Below are 26820 nucleotides of genomic sequence, written 5' to 3'. Positions count from 1 at the left end.
TGGAGGGGAGGGATAGGATACAGAAGGACCTAGACAAATTGGAGGATTGGGCCAAAAGAAATCTGATGAGGTTCAATAAGGATAAGTGCAGGGTCCTGCACTTAGGACGGAAGAACCCAATGCACAGCTACAGACTAGGGACCGAATGGCTAGGCAGCTGTTCTGCGGAAAAGGACCTGGGGTGACAGTGGACGAGAAGCTGGATATGAGTCAGCAGTGTGCCCTTGTTGCCAAGAAGGCCAATGGCATTTTGGGATGTATAAGTAGGGGCATAGCGAGCAGATCGAGGGACGTGATCGTTCCCCTCTATTCAACATTGGTGAGGCCTCATCTGGAGTACTGTGTCCAGTTTTGGGTCCCACACTTCAAGAAGGATGTGGATAAATTGGAGAGAGTCCAGCGAAGGGCAACAAAAATGATTAGGGGACTGGAACACATGAGTTATGAGGAGAGGCTGAGGGAGCTGGGATTGTTTAGCCTGCAGAAGAGAAGAATGAGGGGGGATTTGATAGCTGCTTTCAACTACCTGAAAGGGGGTTCCAAAGAGGATGGCTCTAGACTGTTCTCAATGGTAGCAGATGACAGAACGAGGAGTAATGGTCTCAAGTTGCAGTGGGGGAGGTTTAGATTGGATATTAGGAAAAACTTTTTCACTAAGAGGGTGGTGAAACACTGGAATGCGTTACCTAGGGAGGTGGTAGAATCTCCTTCCTTAGAGGTTTTTAAGGTCAGGCTTGACAAAGCCCTGGCTGGGATGATTTAACTGGGAATTGGTCCTGCTTTGAGCAGGGGGTTGGACTAGATGACCTTCTGGGGTCCCTTCCAAACCCTGATATTCTATGATTCTATGATTCTGTAACTAAAGTCTGATGCTTCAGAGGAGGGCAAGAAACAAAACGAAGCAAAACAAAACACAAAGATGGGGTCTTCCCAGAATTCCTTCCTGACCCCTGCAGGAGACTGGCTGAAGCCCTGAAGCATGAGATCTGATTATAGTCATTGTCTTACTGCAAAGTTGTGACTGTTACATGTATGTTGATGGCAATCCCATCTTCTATCTTCTTGCCAAGGAGCTGGTCGCTAATGTTTGTATAAAGTGTGTTATAGATGTAAAATCCCCGACAAGTACCAGCCTTGAGTACAAGACAATAAAATGCTCCTTTCCCACACTTCTCCTTCCTAAGATTGTCTTTTCTACTGGATCACTCTTTTCACAACTATTTACCACAGCTCTATTTTTATACACCTTTTTTCCTTGATAATATTTCCAGTTTCTCTCGGTCCCTTTTCCATGATGTCTCTCCTCATGATATTCAGATCCCCTCCCTGTGGCAGATACTGCAGCTCCAGGCAGTATCTTTGGGAATCACTAGATTAAAGCTATGAATGGTTTATGTTCTACTGCAAGTGGGACGGTTATCACAGCTCCTCCAGGAAGAAAAAACACTGAGTGAGTGTGTGTGTGTGTGGGTGGGTGGGTGATTAAGGTGAATCACTGAGATTGTAAACAACTCCAGAAAGGTAAAAACCTTCAGGGTGGTTTATACAGACTGGTTCAAACTGGGTTACCAGAGACCAAGAGACAAAGGAGGACTTCTGATATGAAAGGCTGAGTTTAAAAAGACCCAGGGCTTTCATTTTGATTCTGCAAATGGGCAGGACCTTCTGTCCATAGGGATCTCAACACTGAATCGTTGGAGGGATGTTGGTCTACCAGGCTGCCCATGAGGAAGATGGATGAATTCTGGTATGTTCAGCAAGTGTGGAGGAATTTTTATTGTTTTTAATATTTTCTCTGTCATACTTTTATCCTCGGAATAAGGTGTAATCTGCCGAGAGAGAGCTGGGTGGTAACTTGTAACTGCTGGCAATGCCCTGCTCATAGCCCTTGGGGAGAAAACATAGCATGGGGGCTGGCCTGTAGGCAGACTGGTTTGCTGGGGGTATCACAGTGGAAGGCAGGGGACTGTGCAGTCTTAAAAACCCCTGGCCGCAAGGAGATGGGACAGGGGTTTCCCACCCAGAGACAGGTGAGGGCTGGAGGCCTGAGTAGGCATTCCTGGAGTGGATCACCGGAGGGTGGGGGCAGGTGGGGATACAGATGCCGTTTCTCTGAAACTGTAAAGGTCCCTAGCCAGTATCATCTCCAGATTTCATGGCTGGGCTGTTCCACTGCCGGACAGTTAATGAAATAGTAAAAGAGAGAGGCGTTAACAGGCACCCTTGGCCAGCCCACCCAGCCTGGTATCGCCCCTCACCCTGACACCCTGCAGCCCCCCTGCTATTGCAGAAGCATTTCACACAGTGACACCAATCAGGACCCACCTCTGAGCTGTGCCCTGGCACTTCGCACCTGCGCCCCCAGGATGACTAAGACCAGGCAGAGCAGGGCCCCCAGGATAATGCAGATGACCACGGGCACCGTGACTCTCCCACTGTCGGTCGGAGGGCGACGCGGGGGAGCTGGATGGAAATGAACAAGCGACAGGGAGAGATGAGTCTGTGAGAGTCGTGGGAGCCCACAAACCTGTAGCAAGGGGGAGGTGACGTGTTTGTTCCCGGGGGGATCCTCACCTCTGAGAGTCCCTGGTTGTCTCCAGCTGTCACCTCCACAAACTCCCTCACAGCAGCACAGGGCCTGTTTGTTAGTGATTTAGGGCCCAAGTCCCTTGTGCTCTGTGCAGCAATGAGGACTCTCATAACAAACCAACACAGTGCGGCCTGTGATGGATACAGGGGCTATGTGGGCTGGTGCCTGAGCCAGTCTGACCTCACAAAGGTTCCACCCCTCAACATCCAGGATGCTCCAGCACACAGGAGATGGGAGGGCCTGGTCTGGGACCAAAGGGGATGGGTGGGCTAAACCATCCTTTTCCCTGAATATTACAGCATGTAGCAGAAACATCTCCTGTCACTCACCTGAGCAATTCACGGCAGCATCTTCCTTATGACCACAGTTGCTCTCACCCCAGGGCTTGGCAGGACAGTCCCAGAGAGATGACTCTGTCCCTCTGCAATTCAATGTCTCCACCCAGATGGGACCAGTCCCCTCACCGAATGCAGCCTCGCCCAGGGCAGATAGAGCAGATCCACAGCCCAGTTGTTTACACACAACGTTAGCATCCGCCATGTCCCAGAAGTCATCACAAACTGTTCCCCAGAAGCCACGGTACCAAACCTCCACTCTCCCCGAGCACCTGTCCTCTCCTCCCACGATGCGTAATTTCTCCTGGTCTAGAAATGCAGAAACCTCACATGTTACTGGGACAACTTAGGGACCAAGAGGGAGACAGTGAGAAGCAGAGATACCTGTGCAGCTTGGAGAGTTCGGGCATTCGGCAAACAGGGTCTGAGTTGGTTTTGGTTTTTTTCCTATGGAGAGAAAAAGCTGAGGTGAATGCACTGGGTTGTGTCTGTGATGTGGGAGTAGAATTTATCTGTATTTTAAACCCCTAATTTCAGCACTGTGGGAACTGAAATGTGAACTCTGGGTCATTTAATACTTAATTAATTTGCTATTCAGCTGTTACTCAGACACACAGGCCGACATGCACCCAGACTTGTGGGGGATTCCAGTTCTGACCCAAATTGCACAGCCTGGGCCCACCTCTGAGTGTTCATCCCAAAAGGATTAATAACCACAGAGCTGCCTCATGATGGTCTCTAGGGAGAGGCTTTTCTTGGCTCTCAGACTACCTTATCGCAGTGTCTAACACCGGTCTCTTTTAAGATTAATTGATTAACTTCCATGTTTGTTGTTAATCAGACAAATGATTGTTCCTATAAAACATCATGAAAATATGTTTGTATCTTGTGTTGAGAATTTAAATCTGCCTACACTGAGATGTGAACAACAACAAAAGTTCTATCCTAACCTTTCAATTAATTAAACACATCGTGTACATGTGGGTTTGCACACGCACATGCAGGTAGTTTCAGAATTACCAGTACAAGAAATATGGGTCTCTTCTGCTCGGTTATCACATGACTTTGGATCCCAGGGCTCTGACGGGCACTGCCAGAGGGAGCTGTGCTGCTCACTGCATGCAACGTGGTCCAGCCACGTGGGACCAGAACCTGGTCCATATTCAAAGTCTCTTGCAATCTGCCCTCCGTCCCCACAGTTCAGCTGTTTGCAGACAATTGCTGGGGTGACTCCAGACATCTGATTGGAGCAAACACTGCCCCACGTCCCATTGTAGAAAACCTCCAGCCGCCCTGCACAGTCACTGTCGCTCACCAGCCTCAGATCTGTGAACTCTAGAAGAAAATGCAAAAAAAGGGAATTTAAATCATTTGATTCTGAAATGAACTGGGGTTTGAAGAGTGAAATCCCAGCGATTGCTAACGATCCTGTGCATCATTCTGCAGGAGCAACGGCTAGAGAACCACTCCAAGAGTAAGAGACTCTTTTAGACACCACGGGCCCCTTCGAAATACAGTGGGCATCTCTGGAAGGCCACCATTTACCAGCGGCTACATACCAATTGTAATAGATAAAGGCTGGGAAGGATTGTGACATTGGCAGGCCAGATGCCAGCTCTTGCCCAGGCTGCAGGCCTTGGCTGAAAACTTACAATCTCGTAGCTGGAGACCAGGAAGGGTCACATGTGTGTTAGTTTTGCTGAAAACAGGTATTAGTCTTGAAAGAATGTATTGAGTGTTTAGACTTTATGAAATGCTGGTTAGTTGCTGCAGGCATTAATCTCACTTGTAATGTCTGTGGTCCATGCAACAAGAACATATGTAAGTTTTGCTTTATAACTGAAAATGTTTGCTCTGAACTTGTGAACTCAGGCACGGGAATGATCCCCGCCGCCCATCCCCTGCATGTAGTACATGCAGAAGGTCTTATCCCATTGATTTGAAGGCTGGAAGAGGGAAATAAAAATAATAGATGGGAAGATTTTTCATCTTTTTGGCTGTTTGAATTTGACAGGGCTAAAGAATCCAAACTGAAGTCCGAGACCCCAAGGGGTTACCCTTGGATCAGCGCTGAAGGACATTTGGACTTGACAGATCACTACAACTCTGTCACTCCGAGGATATAAATGGTAACTCATTTGTGTGTAGACGATTGCTTGCTTTAACCGTGTAAACAGCCATTTTATTTCTTTTTCCTAATGAATAAACCTGTATATAGTTTATTACAGGATTGGCTACAGGCATTGTCTTTGGTGTAAGATTCAGGGTACCAAGTGATCTGAGTAAGTGGCTGGTCTCTTGGGATTGGAAGAAACCTGAATGTGATGTGATTTTTGGTGTAAGTGACAACTTATCCCTAAGTCCAGTTTGTTTGGGTGACAATAGACTGGAGAGTCTAAGGGGACGGTCTGTGACTCCATGGCAAGATAGATACAGTGATCCAGGACTAAGTTCCCTCTGAGCTGCGTGGCCATATGGACGCACAGAAGGCTATCAAAGGCCACGTAGGCAAGGAGCCACAGGGGCCTAGAGTGGAGAAGCACCTCTTCCTCAGCCCTGGAGCTGCCGCAGTGGGGAGACGTGCCTCTCCCCTGGCCCCAGGCTGCTGCAGCAAGAGAGGCCTTGGGGGAGTCCTCTCTTCCCGCTGCAGCCCCTTGGGCAGCCAGAACTACAAACCCCTCATCCCTGGCCCCACCCCAGAGCTCGCACCCCCAGTCAGAGCCCTCACCCTGTGCACAGCCACCCTCTGCCCCAGCCCTGAGTTGCCTCCCACACTCTGAACCCCTCAGCCCCAACCCCACCACACATCAACTCTAGACTGGTGCACAGAACAAAATTCATTCCGCACATGGATGTAAAAATTAGAGGGAACATTGTTTCAGGAGTTCACATCTGTTACAGGCTTGGTGAAATCTACTTATAGAACACATCAGCAGTTTGGGGTATTGCCTTGTTTCTCACCATCTGCCCTGAGGTGGGCACTCAGTGCCGTGAGCCTCTCCAGACAGTGTGACAGGGATCATGAGATCAAATAGTCTGACCTTCTGTAAAACAGCTGCATAGAGCCTAATAACTTGAGTTTGACGTAAGCATAGCTTCCAGAAAGGCATCCAGTCTAGACAGGAAGACTTCAAGAGATGCAGAATGCACCATTTCTCCGGTAGTTTGTTCCAATGGTTAATCACCCTCCCTGTTAAAAACCTGGGCCTTATTTCTGATCTGAATTTGTCTGGTTTCAGCTTCTAGCCATCGACTCTTGTTCTGCCTTTCTGCATTAGATTAAAGAGCCCTTTAGGAAGTGGTATGTTCTCCTTGTGAAGGGACTTATGCCCTATAAGCAAGTTACCTCTTGGTCGTTTTGATAAACTAAACAGATTCAGCATCTGAAATCTCTCACCGTAAGGCTTTTATTCATCAGATCACTTTTGTGGCTCTTCTCTGCTCCAATTTTTGTGGACATAAGAACTGGACACAGTATTCCAGTATCTGTCTCACCAGCACCATGTACAACAGTAAAATTTAGTCCCTACTCCTACTCACTACTCCCCTGTTTATACATCCAAGGTTCGCCTGAGCCCGTTTTGCCACACATGGCACTGGGAGCTCATGTTCAGTTATTTCTCCACTAGGACCCTACATCCTTTTCAGTCACTGCTTTCCATGATACAATCACCTTCAGATACCTGAGATGCAGCCTTCTAGCATTAGGGAAATCTTTCAATATCTCCAACACCTCTGGGTGGGAGCTGAGGACTTTCTTATGGTGACCTTGGTAGGTAGTTACACAAGGGAAAGGGAGGCAGAGACAGTCAGGGAGAGTGTCATTCTCAGCAATCTCCTTAAACATCTGCCCCCTCCATTTAATCCCCTGGTAACCAGGCTCACGTGAGCATTCCCAGAACAGACCTGAGCAGAGAACTCCCGCGTCCTCTTTGTGTCTGCAGTTGTGCTGGCCCCAGCCCCCGGAAGGACACGCCCAGAGATCGGATTCGTTCCCAGAGCAGTTCACATCGTCCAGCCAGATCTGCCCGGATCCTTGCCCATAATGAGCAGAGACAGTTGCATTGATGGCATGTCCACATCCCAGTTGTTTGCAGACGACATCAGAATCTGACAGATCCCAGGAATCATCACAGACTGTCCCCCAGCTGCCATTGTAATAAATCTCCACTCTCCCGGCACAGCGACCTGTCCCATTCACCAGTCTGATCTGCCGGCTCCCTGCAGGGATAGATCACAACTGTTAATATATATTTTCCTACTGAACAGAAAATGTTTGTGAGATTTGGAAATGAATCACCTGAGCAAAAGACACCGACGTCCTCAGCAATTCCTGCCTGGGCTGTCTCAGACGTGGAGATGTCACAGAGAGTCAGACGAGTCTCATTTCCTGCACACTGGACCCTTCTCAGCCCCACAGGGCCCGTTCCATTCTCAGACTTCAGGGGGGTAAAAACTTTCTCAGCGACTCCACACTGGAGCTCCCTGCACACCACGCTGGCATCATTCATGTCCCACTGGTCATCCAGCACTCTGCCCCACACACCACGGAGGGAAATCTCCACTCTCCCATCACACCGGCTCTCTCCATTCAGAAGTCTGAGTGATTCAGAGTGACCTGGGCTCAGGAGAGATGGGAAATTCACTGAATAACACTCTCTCTTACACATTAGAAATAATGCACATGAAATTGTGGACTATTTCTCAATAAGAAGGTATAAGCCAGTGATCAGAGTGTGTCACAGTGGGAAAGAGAACCACCTCTGTCAGAAGACACTTATTCCTGTGAATCTACAAGTGGAAGGTGCTGTAAGGATTGTAAAACTCTGAGCTTGACACAAGGGCTTGCCAACGGACTCTCTAAATGTGTGAGCGAGGGAATTCCTGCAGATTACTGATTGGGAAAATAGTCTCTGTGTGTGGTGGTGGAATGGCTGCTGAGGTTTATAGTCACTTTATCCAGGCTTAAATGCCTGGAAGCCAGTGAATGGTGTCTGCACAAGCACTTAGCAGGTGGGTCGTGAATGATTTAGGCAAGTTTGCCTTGAGGGAGTTTGGCCAATGGAAGGGCAGGGTTCATGGAGGTCAGGAACAGGTTATTATTGGTAAATTCCCTTAGTTCCCTCTGATCTTTACTCAGTAGGTGGCAACTTTCTTGGTTCACCTGGGTCCAGTGTTAGATAGTTCCTGGCACTGGTGGTTCTGACTGGAGCTGTCCCCTGAACTATGGTGTCATCTCTGAGTCTAACGTGAGATTCCAGCTGATCAATTCATAGCACAAGAAGCAGGTTGTGTGCGGGGTGGGGAAGGGGACATGCTTTGTTGGTGAATATTCTGACTCCCTTGGGATGTGAATCTCAGTCTTTGAGTGTATCTCAGAACCAGAGACTCTGATTACAAGGTGGTAAGTTAGGAATTACTCCCAGAGTTCAGAGCCAGGTGCAGCCAGGAGAGACTGACAATGTTAAAAGACAACAGCAGAGTCAGTGCAGGGCACACCCACTGGCTGTGTCGGGTACAGTATGTACTAGTATGGCAATCTGACGGGTGCAGTGTGTGCGCACTGGATCCAACCAGCTCAAGGATCTCAGTAGCCAAATAACATTTCAAGGGTAAGAGTGAAATCCTGGCCCCACTGACGGCAATGGTAAAAACTCCATTGACTTCAGCGGAGCCAGGACTTCGCCCTAAGACTGGACCAGGAGACTGCCTGCATGCAGCTAGTGTAGTGCAGGGGTGTAGCCATGCGTGGGCTGTGGCCCACCCAGTGATCATCCAGGCCCACCCAAATCAGGGCCGGAGCTCCCGAATCCACAGGCTGGGACTCCCACCCCCAGCTCGGTGTCCATCAGTCTGGCTGCATCTTTCTCCTGTTGGCGCCGTGCGCTGCTTCCCTAGTCTCTGACCCAAGCACTAGCCCCGCGTGGGGTGTGCCTCGTGAGGGCAGGTCTGCGTGGGGCTAGTGCTGGGGTCAGAGACCGGGGCAGCAGCTCCCGGCACCGGCAGGAAAGGGATGTGGCTGGGCTGACGGACAATGAGCCAAGGTCAGGAAGGGTGAGTAGAGCTCGAGCCCTAGTGGGACCCCACTTTGCCCAAAAGGCACGCCTAGGTGACCAGATGTCCCGATTTTATCGGGACAGTCCTGATATTTGGGGCTTTTTCTCATATAGGTGCCTATTACTTCCCACCACCTGTCCAATTTTTCACAATTCCTATCTGGTTACCCTAGGCACGCCCCGCAGCCTGTGTGCCCCAGGCAGCCTCAGCTTTGGGTGCCTGCTGAGTGGTAAGGGCCGGCTGGAAGGGGTGGAGGGAGGAGAGCCCCCATTCCTCCTGTCCCCTTCCCAGGGCACCGGATTCCTCCTGCACCCCAACCTCTGCTCCTCCCGTCACTGCCCACCCCCGAAAGGTGGGGCCCACCCAAGTTTCCTGTCCTAGGTATGCCACTAGTGTAGTGTGAGGGCAGAGAGTAGATCTGGGGCTTCCCGGGGAGGCTCATGGGTATAACTGGGTACCACAGCCCCTCAGGAAGGCCAGATGGGATCATGGCAGATGGAGGTCCTATGGAAGGGACCAGGTGTTTTTCCTTAGATGGAATTCTCCTTCCAGCAATTGTAGGGAGAAATCAGCATCTTCATGTGCTGAGGAGTTCCCTCCGAGAACCAGGGTCTGGGCTGGGTAGCTAGTTAGGAGAGTCCGGGCAGGGCTGCAGGGAATTCAGGTTGGAATGCCCGTAGCAGCCTCTGTGAGAAGCAGAACTGCCAGGTGAATTGCCCCCAAGGTACAAAGTTATCAGTTGTAAAGAGGAGAGTAGATGTCTGTTGAGAGTTCTGGGCAGGGCCACATCGGCTTAGTCATGGTGTGTAACGGCACCAGTGACCCTGGCCTCTGTGGAAGCCAATCCTGGAAGCTACGTGTCCATTATTAGGAAGAAGGTTGAAATCCAGGGCTTCTGCAGTAGGTTTCTCTCTAAGGACCCCAGTTCCAGCCAGGCAAGAAGCCCTATGGAGACTCTGTTCATGGATCTGAAAATGGGGCAGAGAGGGGAGCTGAAACTTCATTAAGCAGGAAGGGTCCCTGTGGTGAGGGGAGAAGCAGATGATCACAATGGCCTTTTTGGGTCTTAAAACTCTGTGGATCTATAGACCCATAAGACGGGCTCCATTTAGGCACAAGGGAACCAGATTGGCTGGCCATTAAAATGAATTTTCCAGTGAATTATTTTCCTGCAGGGCCCTGGCCACTTTGAGTGCCCAGGATGGATAAATCAGGGTTGTGCAGCATTAGGCTGTTGCTTGTATGACCCCTGCCTCATTCACTTTAGAAACTGGAAGACCTGTGGAGAACGAGCAGGGGAGCGCAGGAAGAACTAGGATGCTCTTGTTAAGAGCAGTGACCGTCATTCAGTAGAGCTCAGTTCTGTTCCTGCCTCTGCTACAGACTTCACAGGTGATACTGAGCAGGTGTCTGAAGCCAGTTTTTATGGGGTCTGATTTGCAGAAGTATTGAGTATTCACAACTGCCGCTAGGCTCAAGACAAGATGTGGCTGCTCTGCTCTTCTGCAGTCAGGCAGCGAGGTCGGGTGGAATGAGCACAGGGCTGCAAGTCAAAACACTGAGTTTTATCCTGTCTCCGCTGCTGACTCACTCAGTGGCCTTTGGCAAGTCACTTTGCTTTTCTCTCTCCATTTCACCATTTGTAAAATGGAGCTGTGACATTGCACTCTGTATGCTTTTGTGAAAGTATGCTGATGAGTGTGAATATAATGTAACTGAAATATGCTTCATGCAAAAGGTCTTTTGTAAGGTATCATTACAAAGCTTATAATCTACTGAGTGTGGTCATCCTATTTGTATAAATGTATCACTTGTGTATCTGAAACTAGAAATTTGAAATATAACTCTGAGGTCCTATTGTAGTTATGTACAGTGTGGGCCATTCATGGTGGTTTGGGATCTTAATGGCTCCCATTAACCAGGACAATCCACTGTAGATGGCTCTGTTTTACTTCTAAATCTTCCTGTATGCTGGCAAGTGGGTAATGAAGTCTTACAGTGACATGTGATCATGGCACCTAAACTCAAATCCACCTTTAACCTGGTGCTTTTCCATTGAAAAGGAGGGGTGGGAACCCAGAGAGGAACAAAGGATTCCCGCCTTATGCAAATAAGATATATAAGTGAGTGGAACAGAACAAAGGGGGCTGCCATCATGAGAAATCCCCTCCCTACCACCTGAGCTGGAACAAGGGCTGTACCAGGGAAAGGATTGTGCCCAGACTAGGTAGGCATCCAGTCTGTGAAAGAAACTTATTGAAACATCTCTGAGGGTGAGATTTTATCTGTATTCGGCTTAGATTTGCATGTTTTATTGTATTTTACTTGGTAATTCACTTTGTTCTGTCTGATACTACTTGGAACCACTTAAATCCTACTTTCTGCATTTAATAAAATCACATTTTACTTATTAATTAACCCAGAGTATGTATTAATACCGGGGGGGGCGGTAAACAGCTGTGTATATCTCTCTCCGAGTGTTATGGGGGTGGACAATTTATGAGCTTACCCTGTATAAGCTTTATACAAGGTCAAATGGATTTATTTGGGGTTTGGACCCCATTGGGAGTTGGACATCTGAGTGTTAAAGACAAGAACACTTCCTAAATTGCTTTCAGTTAAGTCTGCAGCTTTGGGGCATGTGTTTCAGACCCTGGGTCTGTGCTGGAGCAGACTGGCATGTCTGGCTCAGCAAGACAGGGTGCTGGAGTCCTAAGCTGGCAGGGAAAGCAGGGGCAGAAGTAGTCTTGGCACATCAGGTGGCAGCCCCCAAGGGGTTTCTGTGATCCAACCTGTCACGGGAGCTAATAATAATACTTACCCACCTACTTCCCTGGAGTTTGGTGAGGCTTTATTAATGTCTGGAGAGTACTTTGAACACATAAAGCGTTGCAGAAATGGTGAGTACTCTGGAGAATCAGGCCCTGAGGGTCTCAGGTTGCTGCCCAATCACCCCAAATAAGTAGCAGGTTGGGAATTTTGGCTTTAATCGTTGTAAGTACAATTTTCAAAGGCAGCTAAATGATGTAGGAGCCTAAGTGCCATTTTCTGAAGTGACTTAGGCAGCAAGGGGGGGAAGTCTGTATGGTTCTTGGACTCCTATGTTACTAGAAAAAATAGGATTTAAGTCTCTAAGTCACTTAGGCCTTTTGAAAATATTATTCTTGGGCCTCTAAGTGCCTAAGTCACTTTTGAAATGGATCTCATAAGAGTCTGCTCTCTCCTGGGGTGTTATGAAGACAAATTCATTAATGTTTGTGGTGCATTCTCACACTACTGTAATGAGCACAATAGAAAAGCCAATGAAGAAATGAATAATTCTGTATTCAGTGCAGTGTTTGTACGGTCTGTAGAGTGAATAAGGCCCTGGGTCACAGCTTGAATGATGAGGATAAAAAGAAATATTTTACAGCTCCTCCATCCCCTGAGCACCATCCTCCCTGTGCAATGAAGGAGGCAGGAGCTGGGGGTAGGTGAGAATAATAGAATATGTGCATGCAATTGGACTCTATCATAATATATATGCAGAAGGGAGGGTGGGGGACTGAATTAACATTACATAGATAACCTTAATTCTGGTATTTTCTAATTCTTGTGCCTTTGGCTTTGACTAAATGAACTAAATAATGCTGTTTATTTTTTTTATTTATTTTTATAAAAGCTAAGTATTAGAGTGGGTCAACAACCCAAAATTTTTCCTGTGATGTTTTTTGAGTGCAGTATTTCAATTTTTAAACAGATCTGAGATACTGGGATGTGGAAATGGAATGAAAATTTTTGTTTAGACTCTAAGTAAAATATTGATTCATTTCAACTTTTGGTAAATGAAACATTCCATTTTCCTTTCCAGTTTTTGATGTACAGGTTTGCCACTTCCACCCCCTTTCTATTTTGTCACACAATCAGACTATAAGAAACCTGAGGAGGTCATGTAGTCCAATCCCCTGCTCATCTTTTCTTCCACTGTAAAAAGTTAGAAAAAGGTAAAAATGTGTAAGAAAGTAAGAAAGCAGGGGAAAAAATCTTTGGAGTTTTTTCAATTGGAAAAGTGTGAAAAAAGTAAAAAAAAACCTCAGTGAGTGAAAGCACTACTTTCTCTGTGGTGGGCTACCAAAAATACCCCCAGGAACTCACATGAGAAAAGGGAAATGCTGATTTTCAGCAGTTTATAATTCAGCCAAACCTGGAAGGAATCTCCCTGCAGGAGGAGAAGGCACCTCCCTGGCCCCAGCACTGACCCCTTCCCAAATTGCAAAGGCTCCAGCCATCCAGGAAGGTGCGAGAGCTTCTCAAGAAGGTGCCGAGAATATTTTATCATAGAAAGTGTGAAGCAAGCTCCATATTGGGAGTCACCACCAGCTCCCCCTCTAATTACTATTGGAGAAGGCTGGGGACGGTGAATCGGTGACATTGATGTAACCCGAAGGGCAAAGTGCTGCCCCTGCTCCGCTGCCCCGCGTCAGGACAGAGTTGCTGATGTTTTTACTGGAGAATCCAGGGCTTTCCCCACTCACAACTGTTCTTTTCTGATGATATTATTGACTTAAATGTTATCTTTAATACATTTACTGTTATTTTCTGTGCTTTAGGATCTAGCTCCCCCTCCCCTTGCTGTGTCCTGAGGTTCCCCTGCTCTGGGGCAGCACCACACACTGAGGGGCAGGTGTCCTTAAGCCAGCATCTCTCTTGCACTTACCTGAGCAAATCACACCGGCATCATTGTCGTGTGAGCCCGGAGAGGCCCCCAGGGCAGTAACAGGGCAATGGCCCAAATGGGTTTCAGTCCCTTTGCAGTGAAATGTGTCTGTCCAGACAGAGCCAGTTCCCTTCCCAAAAGACCCTCCTCCTGGGGCTGATTCAGCGAATCCGCAGTCGAGCTGACGACAGAGAACGTTGGCGTCTGGCAAATCCCAGCGTGAGTCACAGAGGGTTCCCCAGGCACCAAGAACCTGGATCTCCACCCTCCCTGAGCACGCTGTGCTGCCGTTCACCAGCCGGAACCCTGTGTGCCCAGGGGAGAAGGGGTTTAGAGAGGGAGCATTTAAGATATTTTATAGCAAATAGTAAAAGAAAGGAAAGTCAGGGGCACTTGATCCCTTTCTCATTATCTTGGCTTGTCTGGGGTTTTGATCCAATCCTATCAAACCCAGATCCCTACACAGTTAGATCAGTACATTGCTTCACTATAATCTAGAATACACAGAATTGGGATTTTAAAGACATTGTGTTGAATTCTTACGTGAGCATATGACACCAGCATCATTTGTGTGTGAGCATGTCTGATTCGCTTGTGATATCCTGGGACAGGAGAACAGGAGAGACTCATTCCCCACACACCGAAATTCTTCAGTTAAGATCAACCCTTGTCCTTCTCCAAAGTGACCTCCTCCTGGGGTAGATACAGCTATTCCACACTGTAGTTCATTACAGATAACGTTGGCAACTTGGAGGTCAAAGTGTGCATCACAGACTGTGGTCCATGTGTTTCCATGTTTTATCTCCACACGTCCTGAGCAGGCACCGTCTCCTCCAACCAGCTGGGGCTTAATGTGTCCTAGAAAGTCAATGAAGGCTGAAAATTATAAAGGGGGCTTTGGGAGTTGGAGTGCTCCACTGGTATAAAACATTACCTATAAGCTCATTCTCGGTCAGTGGCAAAGTGAAGGCAGCAATACAAATAAAAAGGCAATATATTTTAAAAAATGGAAATAGTGGGAATTAGAGCAAATCAATATACATTAGAAGTTATTATATGAAGAAAACTGATAAGGGAAGCTAAAGACATCAGGATAAAATCCGTGACTGGGAGAACTATGACAAATAACGAGTTTTTAAAGTATATTAGGAACAAACAAACAAACAAATCCTAACAATGCTATAAGCCCATGAGAAATGGAGACGGTAAAATTGTTAATAATGAGGCAGAAAAGGCAGAGGTGTTCAATACACATTTCTGGTTTTGGACAGCAGCAGGATGTCTATTCATATCTCTGAAGACAATGAATCTCTCTCCAATCTATTGGTACCTAAGGAGCATGTTAAATGGCATTTATCAGGGATTAACATTTTTTTCATATCAGCAGGTCTGAAAAGCTGATAAAACCACAGAATAATAGAAATGTAGGGTTGGAAGGAACCTTAAGAGGTGATCTAGTCCATCTCCTCACACCAAGGGAGGTATAAGTATACCTAGGCCACCCGGACAGACGTTTGTCTAACTTGTTGTGCAAAGTCACCAATGATGGGGATTACACAACCTCCCTAAATACCCTGTTCCAGTCCTTAATTATCCCTATAGTTAGAAAGGTTTTTTTTTTTAATATCTAATTTGAATCTCATTTGCTGAAATCTAAAATGATTGTCTAGTCCTACCCTTGGTGGATCTGGACAGCAATTGAGAAACAATCTTTCAGTTATTTCAAGGCTGTTATCAGGTCACCTCTCAGTCTTCTCTTCTGTAAACTTAAAATGTCCAATTCTTTCAACATTTCCTCACAGATCATGTTTTCTAAACCTCTTACTCTGTTTGTTGCTCTCCTCTGGACATTCTCCAATTTGTCCTTATCTTTCTTAAACAGTGACGAGCAAAACTGGACACAGTACTCCAGCTGAGGCCACATCAGTGCTAAGTAGAGTGGGAAAATTACCTCCTGTGTCTTACATATGACATGCTCGTTAATACAATTCAGAATGACATTTCCCTTTTTCACAACAGCATCACCCATTTCAGTCTGTGATCCACTTTTACCCCGAGACCATTTTCTGCAGAACTGTTGCCTACTCAGTTATTCCATATTTTCCCTTCCTAAGTCTAATGCTTTGCACTTGTCTTTCATGAAATTCAATTTACTGATTTCAGACCAATTCTCCATTATATCTAGATCATTTTAATTTTAGATTTAGTTGGGGATTGCTCCTGCTTTGAGCAGGAGGTTGGACTAGATGACCTCCTTAGGTCCCTTCCAACCCTGATATTCTATGAATCTATGATTCTGTGATTTTGAATTTTAACCCTGCCTTCCAAAGGGCTTGTGACCCCCCTTTCAGCTTCATGTCATCCACAAATTGTGTCAGTGTATTCTCTCCTCCATCATCCAAGTCATTTATGAAAATATTGAATAGTACCAGATGCAGGACAGTGTTATTTTTTATTTATCTATAGGAACACAGCAACCACAGGGAAAAGAAGAAAGCAACTGACGGCCTACAGGCCTATACCTTACCTAAAGCTCACCTTTTCCCTCAAAACCTGGGCTGACTCAGCTTATCCCAGGAACCCCTGCCTCTGGGGATTGTGTTTCAGTCTCCTTCCCGGCAGACCCTGCCTCATCCCCTCTGTTCCTCAGGGCTCCCCTGTTAACAATTCCCAGGCTCTCTGTTTAAGATTTCCCACCTCAGGGGCCCATCCCAAGGAAGGGGGCTTGTGCTTAGCTTGGGCAGATGCAAAAGCTCAAAAGCTCTGACACCTGTATTGTCAGTTAAGTACCAGTAACTGGGTTCTATGAAACCATTGTCTGCCGTCCTGGGACATGTGGCGAGCTCAGACGGGGATTGCCCTTTGAACCCCAGAAGGAAATGTGAAAATAGCACTAAAAGGAACTGACATACACGTAATATTCACAGAAGTACAGATATAGCCCATGTTCTTTGCAGGGGTCATAGTAGAGAAAGAACTGAACGTGAGCTCCAAGTGTGATGCTGCTGCAAAAACAGCAAAGGTGATCCTTGGATGTATAAAGAGGGGAGCAATGAGTGCAGCTGGCTGAAATGCAGGATTTCCAGTGTACAGGAAATGTCACTATTTTAAAATTTCCTGCGAATTGGAAATCCGGCTAAAAGTTTGTTTTGGAAACTCCAGCCCATGGTGTATCCAAAATGAAATTTGCTCCCAGGAACCCCAACAGATGCAGAGTTTCACCACTGTTAACATCAGAACAAGCATGTCAATTTCTCAGAGCCACTGTTGGGGCTCGGGGGCAGCCTCATCATGTGGCCTGCCCTGGACTGGGGACCCCTGAGCTTCCAGACTCCTTGGCCAGCTGGCAGCCTAAATAGGCAAATAGCCCAGTCCAGGACATTCTGCAAGGCAGGGCTGCCACAGACCCTGGGACACCGGAACCCATCCCAGGACTTTCAGGATCCCTGATGCAGACCCTGGAGCCGAGCCTTGGTTAGAGCTGGGGCTCCCAGGGCTTGCAGGTTCCTATCCCATGGCAGAGAGCCTGAAAGCACTGGCAGGGCTGCCCTAGAGCCCACACCATAGAAAGACTAGGATCTCCAATTCTGGAGCAATCTGTATGGTGGGGCTGCCCCAGAGCTGCAGATCATAGAAGACTGGAATACCCAGGCCCAGGACAATCTGCACGGCAGGACTAACAGGAGCCATCAGGGAACCTGGCAGGGAACTATGGACATTTCCACCAGACAATGCTTGTGGCTTTGAGAAAGTTCATTGTACCCCAATTCACTTTCATGAGAAATGTTGAGTTCAACAAACTGGCATTTTCCAATGAAACTCTAGTTTACCAGATAATTTCCAACCAGCTCTAGTAGGGAGGTAATTTTGCTCTGTGTACAGCACCGGGGAGACAGCTACTGCATCTGCTTTTAGTGCCCACATTGTAAGAAGGATGTTAAAAAATTGGATTGGGTGCAGAGAAGATCCACAATAATGATTCCAGGGCTTCAAAATGTGCCTGCAGTGAGAGATTTAAGGAGGTCAATCTGTTTAGCTTATCAAAAAGATGACCGAGACGTGTCTTGATTTCAGTGTATAGATACTTTCACATGGACAAAACACTGCATAGTAACGGTCTTCTCAATCTAGTGGGGAAAGGCATAACAAGAACCAATGGATGGAAGTTAAAGACTTCCAGACACATTCCTATTAGATGCAAGGCATACATGTTTCAAGTACTACTGATGAAACATTGGAACAAACTACCAAAAGAAGCAGAACATTCTCCACCTCCTGAAGTATTCAGAACAAAATTGGGTGCCTTTCTGGAAGATATGCTTCAGCCAAACACAAGTTCAGATGAAGTACAGGAGTAATTGGTTTAAATTCTATAGTTTTTGTTACCCAGGAGGTCAGACGAGATCTAATGCTCCCTTCTGGCCTTAAAATTTATACAGCTATGAATCAGAAAGAAAGTTAAAGTTTACAGAGCGAAGCACTCAAACATTCAGAATGCCAGACTTGCACTTGCCTGTGAAACCTTCATTAGCCCCTTTTGTGACTGTGCGTGCGGGTCCATTGTCCAGAGCATGAACCTGGCAAAGGCATGGTTGGTGTTGCAAAACCACAAACACTCATGAGAAGTGCTCGCCACTGGCACGTGCATAAACACCTTCCAGAAGGGTGGGACTAGAACCCCTGACACAGGGTTATGGTGTAAACACACTCCCCAAGGATGATGAAAGGAAAAAATTACTCCCGCCTAAAGATAAGGTCAGGGTGACAGGGTGATGGAAAGAGACATTTTGGTCAAACCAACATGGACAAGGTCAAGGGTGGTTACTAGCCACGTCAGAGGGGCAATGTGTAACTTGATTTTATCACAGTACAAAAGAGAGGTCACGGGGGGGGTCTTTTTCTGGCCTGGGTGCAGGGGGTGAGTGGGGAGTGCAAAGCCTCGCCACTCACTGAGCCAAGCCCATGGTAAGGGGCCTACATGTGCCAGTGTAACTGTAGACATTGATCCGGGGAGCTAGTACTGTCCTTCGTCAGCAATAAACCTGAACGAGCATTCGCCACTGAACCGAGTCTGTGGTCTTCTTGGGCAGTTTGGTCGAGGCCTGCTGCGTCAGCTATCTGCGCAGAGCTGAAAACACACACAGAGAGAAAACACGCACAGCCAACAACTGACAACACTGGGGAGGTAGGGAAGTGTTATTATCTCCATTTTACACATGGAGAACCAAAGCCCAGAGACACTCTATGGCCAAAATTATCAAAAGTGTCCAGTGATTTTGGGTGCCCAACCTGAGATACCCATGTCCTGGCTTTTGAGAGGACTTAGGCTTGTGCAGCACGGCTCCCACTGCCTTCAGTTTAGAGCTGTGGGTGCTCAGCACTTCTTCAGCTCAGATGTGCATGGTCTCAAGGGGGCCACCCATAAAATGAGGTACAGACAATTAATGACCACCTGTGAAACATTTGGTTTAAGTGACTTGCCAAGCATCACATAGGAACTCTGTGGCAGAGGCAGGGATAGACTCTAATTCTCCAGGGCACCATTCAGCTGCCTTAACAAGAGACCCTCCTTTCTCCTTCTGCAATCCCCTGCCTCACACACAGCACACTTCACAGTGTCTGCAACAAATGAGGCAGGGGTCCTGTAGACAACAGCCTCCTTCACTCCACAACCCTGAGTCAGAGCACCGTCAGTTCTGTGTGCTGAATGAAGCAGGGGTCCTGTGGAGAAAATAGCAAGTTATCCTGTCATGAAAGACTGAATCTTAACGCATACGTAAAGATGGGCCAAAATAGAGCTGCAAAGACAACTTTAATTCTGCTATTTCCTTATTCTTTATCGCTGAACTTTGCAAACTGAATGTTCCTTAAAAGTAATGGAACGTTTTAAGGTTTTAAAAAAGCAAACTGAAAAAATGGAAGATCAGTGCCACTGTGTCGATGCAGCGCCGCCGATTGGGCACGTCTGGTGAAGACGGGTGACGTCGAGGGGAGAGCGCCCTCCAGTCGCGTAGCTGGGGGGGGGGCGGGGCAGCGGCCACTCTCCCACCGAGCAGAAGTGGAGCCTTTTTAATTTTTTGGAGCCTTTTCAATTTTTACGCACCCGGCGGTGCTCCAGGGCTTCAGTGGTGGGTTCGGCGGTGGGTCCTTCACTCGCTCGGCTCTTCGGCGGCATTTCGGTGGCGGGGGGTCCTTCAGTGCCACCGAGGACCGGAGCGGGTGAAGGACCCGCCGCTGAAGCGCCACCGAAGACCCGGAGCGCCGCCGGGTAAGTACAAGCGGGTGGGGCCTTTTTATCTGTCCGCTCCCCCTGTTCTCTCCACCGGGCTACGCCTCTGGCGCCCTCCTGTCCGTACAATGAGCCCACCTCATCAAGAGGCAGAAGTTCTGCTGGTGGGAGAGCGTCTTCCGCTGACATAGTGAGATATGGACAACGCTTTAAGTCGATGTCAGTTACATTGCTCTGGGGGGGAGCGGGGGGCAGGGGTTCACACCCCTGAGTGACGTATCTTACATCAACTTAAGCAGCAGTGTAGACAAGGCCTTAGTGCACAGCCACACCATCCACATGGGCACCTGGTGCCTGGCAGGACACTGCAGGGTAGATTTACACTCCAGCTTGCCACAAACTCAATGTTCATGTCGATCTGCTCTCAGTCTCCCCACCCCACCCTGTCTGCTTATTCCAGTCTCCTCGCCCAGTTAGTCTTAGACTCCCCACACACCCTGGTTCCTGATCTGATCTGTTTTTCCTCACCCACCACCGGTTCCTTCCCACTGGTTCCCAGTCCCAGACTCCTCATCCAGTGTGGCATTCTATACTTTGGGGTGGGGGTGCTGTAATCCCCATAATCCTCATTTTCATATAATTGTGATCTTACATATAAAGCATGCCTTCTAAGCTATCAGAGGAAAGATTAGGATCTGCTGAAAGTCATTTCTCTATTCATATGTGTAGATCATTAATGCTTATGAAGTTATGAGAATTGTGTGGTATGGTTGTCACTAAAACATGCTGTAAATTGGGGGATCAGCCAGATATGAGCTCCCCAGAGGCAACAGCAAGGAAAGTAACCAACGCCTGGGCAGGATATCAAACAACCAATCAACTGCCATTGTCCAGGAAGGGAGTTACAATGAATGACTCACCTGCATGAGGCCACACCAGGGGAATTGCTCAATCTTCCTTGGAGAGATTCAGTAATGCTCACCTCACTCTGAAAAGGAGTGGGGAGGCAGGGGCAAAACCATGGGGGCAGAAAGGACATGATAAAAAGAAGAGACATTTGCCATGGTCTTCCTCTCTCTTCCACCTACATCTACAGACACCACCACACCAAGCCACTGAAGCGCTGATCAAAGGGGAGAGCCAGGCTGAAGAGTAACCAGGAAGCCTGCGGTGAGAAACATCTAAGTTTGTAAGGGCACTGAAAGTGTTAAGATCAGCTTAGAATGGGTTTTGTTTTTATTTCTTTTGACCAAATCTGACTTGTTATCTGTTATGTATTGACATAAACTGTGACTGTATAAATCATTGTTGCAACCACTGTGATACATTTGCAGCAAATATTGTACAAAGGTTGTCGTGTGAGGTGTCTATGGAAAGGTTCTGATCTGCTGGTTATGATTATGCTATCTGTATGCATGTATCAATTTTGTAGTTGAAATTATGAATATTGGCTATGTACTTGTTTCTCAATGTGTTTGATTCTAAGTAGCATTAAGAAAAGGAGTACTTGTGGCACCTTAGAGACTAACAAATTTATTTGAGCATAAGCTTTCATGAGCTACAGCTCACTTCATCGGATGCATTGTTAGTCTCTAAGGTGCCACAAGTACTCCTTTTCTTTTTGTGAATACAGACTAACACGGCTGCTACTCTGAAACCTGTCATTAAGTAGCATTAGTGAAGCATTTGGTCAGCTTCTTGAGAAAGGAATTTGCAGACTGAGTGCTCAATCGAGAAACACTTAACTAACAATGGACCTTGGGAGACTCCAATCCACATATGAGAAGTCTTCCTGAGATGTTCAAGGTGGCATGTGAGGAATGGCTGCTGCCTGCAAACTGAGTCATGCATGGACATGTGACTTACCCAGGTGGCTACAAACTCCATCTTGTTGCTGTGATTTTGCACAGGAGAACAAAGGGAAAGAATATAAAAGGCCCTGGAAACCCCTCCATTTTGTCTTCAATCCTGCTTTTTTACTTCTGGAGGAACTTTGCTACAAACTGAAGCTCCGAACAAAGGACTGAATGACCCATCCAAGCTGTGGATGTACTCCAGAGACTTGATTTAAACCTGCACTTTATTCCATCACTGCTACAAGCCTGAAAAAATAACTTTGCCATTACTGTATGTAATTGATTCCATTTAACCAGTTTTAGCGCTCATCTACAATTCTTTCTTTTTATGAATAAATCTTTAGATTTTAGCTTCTAAAAGATTAGCAACAGCTGCTTTTGTAATGAGCCAGCCAGTCCCAGTCCCTATTCAAGCCCAAATTAATGGTGTTAAAAGCCAGTAGGAGAACACTTCAATCTTCCTGGACATTCTATAACAGATGTAAAAGTAGCTATACTTGAACAAAAAAACTTCAGAAACAGACGTCAAAGAGAAACACCAGAATTACAATTCATTTGCAAATTTAACACCATTAATTTGGGCTTGAATAGGGACTGGGAGTGGCTTGCTCATTACAAAAACTGCTTTGCTGCTCCTGGAATTGACACATCCTCATCTATTATTGGGAGTGGACTGCATCCACCCTGATCAAGTTGGCCATGTCAACACTGGTTCTCTACTTGTGAGGTAACTCCCTTCCCTTCGGGTGTCATTATATAATGCCTGCATCTGTAATTTTCACTCTATGCATCTGAAGAAGTGGTGTTTTACCCACAAAAGGTTATGCCCAAATAAATCTGTTAGTCTTTAAGGTGCCACCAAACTCCTTGTTGGTTTTGTCCTGAATTGATACTCTCAGCTGTGTCCTGCCAGAGGCAACATTGTTACATTATGTTTTGTCTTATAATCACTTAAAATCTATCTTTATAGTTAATAAATTTATTTGTTTATTCTACCTGAAGCAGTGTGTTTGGTTTTAAGTGTGTCAGGGACTCCCCTTGGGATAACAAGCCTGGTCCATATCAATTTCTTTGTTAAATTGATGAACTCAGATAAGCTTGCAGTGTCCAGCGGGCATAACTGGGCACTGCAAGATGGAGGTTCCTCAGGTTGTGTCTGGGGATAGTGGCTAGTGTGATTTGGTTGTACAATCCAAGGAGCAGCTTACATGCCAGAGGCTGTGAGTGAGCAACCCAGGAGTGGGGGTTCTCACAGCAGAGCAGGGTAAGGCTGGCTCCCAGAGTCAAGGATTGGGTGACCTAGCAGATCACTGGTCTGGATAACACCAGAGGGGAATGTCACACCCAGTCAGTCCCAGTCTCCCCAGCTCCCAATCTCCTTGCTGAGCAAGTCACAGTCTCTCCCCACCCACTCCCTGTCCTAATCGCCCTTCCTAGCCAGTCCTAGTCTCTTTTCCCCTCCTCCCAGTCCCAGTCTCCTTGCCCAGCCAGTCCCCATCTCCCACTTTCTTTTCCAGTCCCACTTTCTCTCCATCCACCAGCCTCAAGGCTCAGAATATTCCCCCTGCATCCTTATCCTTATCTACTTTCCCCCTCACCCTGGTCTGCATTCAGTTCAGCTAGCTTCCTCCCCATACTGCCTGAGCCCAATAGGTGGAAACAGTCTCCGTCATCTTAGGTCTAGTGCCTGGTGCCACTCTGGTGCACAGCGGCCAAGAGTATGATTTCAGCATAATTTAATTGGTTACACATCTTGCCATGGCTGCAACACCTCTTCGGGGACCGTCACCTTGTTGTGGTGAAGGGGCTTGTGTGCTCCAAAGATCCTCAGAGCTATGCTGTTGGGAGCTTCATGTTTCTTCAAATGTGGTATAATGAGAAGCTTTTGGAAGCCTTGAAAAATACCAACATTGTTACCATCTTTAAAAAAGGAATAAGTTGGAGTGTGGAAATTATCATGGCATTGCCTTGCTATCTACAGCAGGGAAAATTCTCACCCATATCCTCTTAAACTGATTACTTCCCCTTGTTGAGGAAATATTGCTGGAATCTCAGTGCAGTTTCAAGCCATCCCGCAGAACAACTGACATAATCTTTGTTGCCCACCAAACCCAGGAAAAGTCTTGGGAGCAAAATTATGACCTGCACATGGCCTTCATTGATTTGACAAAGGCCTTCAACTCTGTCAATCACAAAGCCCTGTGGAAGGTGCTGGCCAGATTTGGCTGCCCTCCAAAATGTATTAAGGGCTTAAGGCTTCTTCATGATGAGAGGACTGCCACCATTCTCTGTAATGGCCTGGAGATGGATCCGTTCGTCATCAAAACTGGGGTTAAGCAAGGATGTGTTATTGCCACAACCCTGTTCTCCATGTATTTAGCAGTCATTTTGATCCTTTTTAAAGACCGCCTTCCCACTGGAGTTGACATTCAATACAGAATGGATGGGCGGCTTATTAATATTTGACATTTCCGTTCCAAGTCTAAACTGCTCAAGGCATCCATTACTGACCTGTAGTATGCGGATGACTGTGTTGTCGTCACGCACACTCGGAATGACCTTCAGTCCACACTGGATTTTTTGCACAAGCTTACTGAAGCCTATGACTCTCACTCAATATCAAGAGTTGAGGACTTCTGTTACCTCGGTAGCCAACTTTCTCAAAATGCAAAAATTGACAGTGAGATCCAGCACAGGATCTATTGCGCAACTGCTTCCTTTGGGAAACTGCTCTGGCACGTTTTCACAGACCGTGACTTACGGAAGGACACCAAAATCCAGGTCTAGGAGACAATTGTTATTTCTACACTCCTTTATAGATGTGAAACCTCTATTAACAGCACCTCAAGAGTCTGGAGATGCATCATGAAAGATGCCTCTGGAAGATGCTTTGCATCAAGAGGAAAGATCGCTGGACTAACACCAGCAATCTCATTGAACCTAATGTCACCAGCATTGAAGCAATGATCCTCACTCATCAACTCTGCCGGGCTGGACATTGTGTGCGGATGCCAGACTCTCACCTCCCAAAGCAAAGCCTCTACTCTCAGCTCACCCATGGTCGGAGATCCCGTGGTAATCAGAGGAAACCCTACAAAGACACACTGAAAGCGTATCTCAAGAAAACTCATGTGGACATCAGAAGGTGGGAGGACCAAGCAACCAACAAATCTCAATGCCGCTTCATCCTCCATCAAGCAGTGGCCGGCTTCGAGGAGAAGTGCCTTGCCCTCAAAGTTGAAAAGAGAGAGAGAAGAAAGGAAAGAAAAAGAAATTTCTCCCAGCAGGCAGCTGACCCCTCAGGCAACGTCTATACCTACTGCGGGCAGATCTATGGTTCCAGGATCGGATTCCTCAGTGATCTCAGGACCCATATGTAAATCTGTGGTAGAGATCATCCTTGAATGGAGGGATCACTGATGATGACAATGCTGCTGCTGCAACTGATGAGGCTTGGGCCTACAGACAACAGCCTCTTTCACTCTGAATCCCTGATTCACTCCTTGGGCACCATCTGAGGCAGGGGACCTTGGCAGAGGAGAATGATTTTGGCAAAGTTTGGTATGAATCCAACCAGAAATTAAAAGTGATAGCTGGACGAGATGGGGTTGAGAGAGTCAAAGCGGCTGAGGTAATATCTTTTATTGGACCCACTCCTGTTGGTGAAAGAGACAATCTTTTGAGCTTACACACAGCTCTACTCTGTCAGATCAAAAGTTTGTCTCTTTCCAGCAGAAATAGGTCCAATAAAAGATATTACCTCACCCACCTTGTCTCTCTAATATCCTGGGACTAACACGGCTACAACAACACTGCATATAAGAAGACGACTGCCACCTTTTGGAAAGTTTTTGAGTATTCAGTCAGGAGAGCAGCTCTGAAAAATTGCTTGGTGCAGAAACATCACAGCTCTCATATGTGTTTGTTCTCAGTGATATCTAGTGCACAGGGCAGTTTGTAGAGGGCTGACTGGTTATTTCTGGAATAATCCTTAATCGGCCCAATCCTGAGTCTTTTATTCTGTTTCTACTCAGTCTGGACAAAGCAAACTCACATTACAGTCAATAGCTGACAGCCTGAGTAAGGAACCCGGGGTTTGGCCTATGAGCTGGCCCTGCGCCTCTATCCAGGGAAGACAGGGATTAGTGACAAGAATGGCCATAACTATAAGGGCCATGGAAAAACTCCTCCTCCTCTCCAACCTTCAGCACAGGCATGTGGAACTACTCTGCCAGCACGGCAGGGGTTAAAGGGAGCCTTTGGGCCTGACTAGCCCCACCCCGCTGTACCTGCAGCCAATGCCAGGCCTTGGGGGATGTAGAAAAGGAGAGAACCTGGCTCAGTTGAGGGCTGACTGGTGAAGAGGCAGGAGCTATCTGCCTCCCTTCTTGAGGGGAAGGTCACCAGCCTGCCAGCTGGGGCAGTCACCAGGGAGTAAGCACTGGCTCCCTGGCCAAGGGGGACTGAGGAGGAGACCAAGGAGCCTCTGTCAACTGAAGTAACTTGGTCCCTGAAGCCCAGAGATATTGTGGGGTTCAGTCTCACAAAACTTGTGGCTGCCCCACCTGAAGGAGCCTGGGACCACAGCATGGTGCCACTCAAAATCCACAAGACGGCGCTATGGTATGCAAGCCACCCAGCAAACGGGACTAGGGGGCCATGCAGTGGTAGAAAGTAGCCCAGGGCAGTGGATTTAGACTCTTTGCGGGGAGGCCTCCCCTATTTAGGGGTTGATGCATGCAGGACCCTGGCCTGGGACCTGGTAGAGAGGGAGGGCCTGGGTTTCCCTACCTCACTGCCTAAAAGACTGAGGAAATAGACCTTGAAAACCAGGGGCTGGAGTTCAGGGGCACCAACCACTAGGCAGTCTGGCCCTTCAAACGCCCTGTAACAAACTTGAACTTGATTCCCACTGCAAACGTGCAGCTCCAGCTGAGATGCAGCGGCAGTTTTACAGAAAGGTGCACAGACGGGACTTTTGCTCTGATACCCCTTTGTTTGTGTGCAGCTCCCTCCTTCTGGTGAGGTTCAGAGGAGAGGGACTCCCTGCTGGGCAC

General features: G+C 47.3%; 1 protein-coding gene across 1 annotated transcript in view; it reads right to left on the bottom strand.

Annotated features, from left to right (window-relative positions):
* LOC140898846 (antigen WC1.1) overlaps window positions 1-26820 on the bottom strand; it is a 51438-nt gene that overhangs the window by 6563 nt on the left and 18055 nt on the right. The window contains exons 3-10 of the mRNA XM_073313361.2: window positions 14217-14536; window positions 13679-13988; window positions 7226-7543; window positions 6832-7146; window positions 3946-4260; window positions 3310-3372; window positions 2920-3234; window positions 2326-2463 (exon numbers count right to left, since the gene is read on the bottom strand). Of these exons, the coding sequence (XP_073169462.2) occupies window positions 2326-2463; window positions 2920-3234; window positions 3310-3372; window positions 3946-4260; window positions 6832-7146; window positions 7226-7543; window positions 13679-13988; window positions 14217-14536 (2094 nt within the window). The remainder of the gene's footprint in view (window positions 1-2325; window positions 2464-2919; window positions 3235-3309; window positions 3373-3945; window positions 4261-6831; window positions 7147-7225; window positions 7544-13678; window positions 13989-14216; window positions 14537-26820) is intronic.

Source organism: Lepidochelys kempii, chromosome 1, assembly GCF_965140285.1.
Source record: "Lepidochelys kempii isolate rLepKem1 chromosome 1, rLepKem1.hap1, whole genome shotgun sequence".
Taxonomy (NCBI): Eukaryota; Metazoa; Chordata; order Testudines; family Cheloniidae; genus Lepidochelys; species Lepidochelys kempii.
Note: the sequence above shows the minus strand (reverse complement) of the source record. Positions and strands in the feature narration are given on the sequence as shown.